This window comes from Bison bison, unplaced genomic scaffold, assembly GCF_000754665.1.
Source record: "Bison bison bison isolate TAMUID 2011002044 unplaced genomic scaffold, Bison_UMD1.0 scf7180017864067, whole genome shotgun sequence".
Lineage (NCBI taxonomy): Eukaryota > Metazoa > Chordata > Mammalia > Artiodactyla > Bovidae > Bison > Bison bison.
The window spans coordinates 1,657,688-1,661,325 of NW_011494639.1; the positions used below are offsets into that span (position 1 = coordinate 1,657,688).

The window sequence follows — 3,638 nt, forward strand, 5'->3', positions numbered from 1 at the left end:
CCTTGGAAATTACTTATTTTTGTGGATGCCTCTGGACTTCCCTGGTGGCACAGTGGTAAAGAGCCCGCCAGCCAGTGCAGGAGACACAGGAGACGCGGGTTCAGTCCTTCGGGGAGATCCCCTGGAGTGGGAAGTGGCAACCCACTCCAGTATTCTTGCCTGGAAAATTCCATAGACAGGGGAGCCTGGTAGGCTACAGTCCCTGGGGTTGCAAAGAGTCAGACAAGACAGAGAGTGCATGGGTGTGCGTGCACACACGTACACACACACACACACACCCAACACACACGTATACACACAAGTACTCAGACATTTGTATTGCTCCTGAGATGTTCTTTACAGATTCTGGATACTAATCCTTTGTCAATTATATGTATTACAAGTTTCTTCACCAAATTTATATCTTGTGTTCTTAACTTTCTTTATGTTACCCTTTTAAAGACAAATTTCTTAATTTTAATCTAGCTTCACTGGATGGTCTGTGTATGAGACAATATATTTCCCCAGTCTGATAAGTAAATATTTTAAATTTTGATATCTCATTTATCTGTTACTTTATTTTATAATTGCTGCTTCAATGTTCATCCAACAAAAATGTTTAAACCCCAGTGCAAATTTAGCTTTTAATTTTATCTCTATGAGTTAATTGCTTTGTATGGCAAGGTAAGGGTTTGAGGCTCATTTTTTCCCATATAGATATCCAGTTGTCCTAGGACAATTGTTAAAATTTTTCCTTTTCCCACTGACTTGCTTCATTGTCAAAAATCAATTAATACTATAATTTTGGGTATATTTTGAATTCTCTTTGTCATTATATGTCTTCAAATATTTTTTCAGCCTTATTCTTTTCTTCTGGGTTCCCAATTACACATATATTGCTGCTAAGTCACTTCAGCCGTGTCCGACTCTGTGTGACCCCATAGATGGCAGCCCACCAGGCTCCCCTGTCCCTGGGATTCTCCAGGCAAGAACACTGGAGTGGGTTGCCATTTCCTTCTCCAATGCATGAAAGTGAAAAGTGAAAGTGAAGTCGCTCAGTCGTGTCCAACTTAGCGACCCCATGGACTGCAGCCTACCAGGCTCCTCCGCCCATGGTATTCTCCAAGCAAGAGTACTGGAGTGGGGTGCCACTGCCTTCTCCAACACATATATTAGATTGCTTAATATTGCCATACAGGTCTCTGAAGCTTCGTTCTTTTTAGTCAATATTTTTTTACTTCTCAGGTTGTGTAATTTCTATTGTTCTAGTTTTATGCTGACTGACTCCTCTGCCATCTCCAATCTGCTGTTAAACTCATTCAGTGAATTTTTCATTTCAGTTATGGTAGTTTCCAGCTCTAGAATTTCCATTCTGTTCTCTTTTTCTTATAGGTTTTAGTTTTCTGATTATATTTCCCATCTGTTCATCGGGAATGCTGTTATTGTTTAGTCACTAAACAATAACTCTTTTGCAACCCCCATGAACTGCAGCCCACCAGGCTCCTCTGTCCACGGGATTTCCCAGGTAAGAATACTCAGTGGGTTGCCATTTCCTTCTCTAGGGGATCTTTCAGACCCAAGGATGGAACCCACGTCTCCCTGCATTGGCAGGCAGATTCTTTACCACTGACCCACCAGGGATCCTCCTCTAAATCCTTGGACACATTCTCAATAGCTACTTCAAAGCCTCTGTCTCCTCATTGCAGCATCTGCATTGCCTTCAAGATGGAGTCTATTAACTTATTTTGTGTATAGATCACACTTTTCTATTTTTTCACATGTCTATTGATAATTAATTGATATTGGGCATTATAAAATTGAATAGGATCTGGATTCTGTTATTTTCCCTTGAAGAAAGATTTCTTTTACCTTAGCTGGACCCCAACTCCAGCTTTTGTCTTTCCTGCGATGAACCAAAGCATGTTTCCTCCTTTGTTTCAACTTCCATCATTTTTGTTTGTTTGCTTTTGTTTTTCATTGCCACACCTCCTTCTGGAGTCTATGCTTTGCAAAGAGAGCTAATGTTCATCCAAGGATGTGAGTGAGTTAAACATGCAAACTTTCTGTGGATCCCTACCATCTAGGATTCCTCACCTTATCATCTACCTTTTTGTTTTTGACCAGTTTCAAGTTATGTTCTTTAACACGTTAAGCCAGTACGGTTGTGGCTTTCTGCCAATGACTTTACGACCTTGTGCTGTGCTTAGTCGCTCAGTTGTGTCCGACTCTTGCGACCCCATAGACTGTAGCCTGCCAAGCTCCTCTATCATGGGATTCTCCAGGCAAGAATACTGAAGTGGGTTGCCTTTTCCTTCTCCAGTCCAACTCTTTAGGACCCCACAGACTATAGCCCTCCAGGCTTCTCTGTCCATGGAATTTTCTAGGCAAGAATACTGGAGTGGGTTTTCATTCCCTTCTGCACATTACTACCTTAGAATGTCATAAACTAGAATATTTAATTCACAGTTCATTTATCAAGGGTTGACTCCTGACTGGCATCTTTCTGCTTTTGGTAACTCATGTTTACCCCAAAAGTTGGATAATTCTATTTTTTTTCATATTTTCTAATTGTTATTTGAGAAAAGGTGAGTTTAGCCAAGCTATTCTACTGTTCCTAGAAGCTGGAACAAGCTTTTTATTTTTTTTTTTTTTCAACTTTTGGAACACTTTAATCAACAGAATGGAAGTATACAAATGAATTTCAAAATGAAATCAATGCACCCAAGAGGGAGATCTAACATGAGAGTATCTACAGCTCACAATGAGAATCTGGTCAGATGGAAGAAGGCCAGAGTCCAAAGCAGAGAGTGAAGAGGGATGCGTAAGAGAGAGGAAGGGCTCTGGGACCGAAATATCAAGACGTGCTCATCTGATGTCTTCAAATTCCAGACTCCCCAAGGCCACAGTTGGTGGTTTGGGACAAACATGGTATTTGGTCACAAAGAGCAGCAGTAGAGATCGGCTGTATCTGGAATGGGGAGGGAGGCAAGACATCTGGGGAGACTGTAGATAGTCTATGATAAAGAAGACAGAGGTATGAGGGCACGGGCACTAATAAGGCTCTGTGTCCCCTTACGACAGGCGCCAACCAAACCACAGCAATGTACTATGAAAAATGACTCAAGTTACTGCTTTAGTGTAAGATATGAAGTAGCTACAGGAAACTTCTGTGGAAAAGGTCCAGCTTATATGGAGAAAAATACACATTCAAGCACTGGATTATCTATAGCGCCACATTCAGAGTTGGTGGAGGAAAGGAGCTCTTTCTGGGTGACTTGCAGAAGGCCATCTTTTCTTCATGGAGAGGACTGAAGCATTCAGTTCTTTACAAAGTTCTGTTAGTCTTCATCTTGTCCTGTTTTGCCTTGTATTTGGAAGCGTCCCTGGGCTCACTGCTGGGATTGCTCCAATCGTCAGCTTCAGCTGTGCTCTTGTAATGGCGCCATGCGGACTTGTTAAAAACCGGAAGTCTCTCAAATGATTCACTTGAAAGGGCCTTTAAATAAATGACAGCATCAGTACCCACGCCTTCCATAGAATAGAGCTTTAGATCTCCTTGAAAATATCTAGCATACAGACGAGAAATTGGCAAGCCATAACCAAATCCAGCCTATTGAGAAAAGAAAATTAATATACTGAGAAAGGCACAAAATGCTAAC

The 3,638-nt window shown here is 41.4% G+C and overlaps 1 protein-coding gene across 1 annotated transcript in view; it reads right to left on the minus strand.

Moving 5' to 3' along the window:
* Positions 1 to 2,632: 2,632 nt before the first annotated feature.
* Positions 2,633 to 3,638, minus strand: part of PDK3 (pyruvate dehydrogenase kinase, isozyme 3) — a 1,978-nt gene continuing 972 nt past the window's right edge. Inside the window, 1 exon segment of the mRNA XM_010836859.1 lies at positions 2,633 to 3,633. Within this exon segment, the coding sequence (XP_010835161.1) occupies positions 3,305 to 3,633 (329 nt within the window). The 3' untranslated portion in view covers positions 2,633 to 3,304.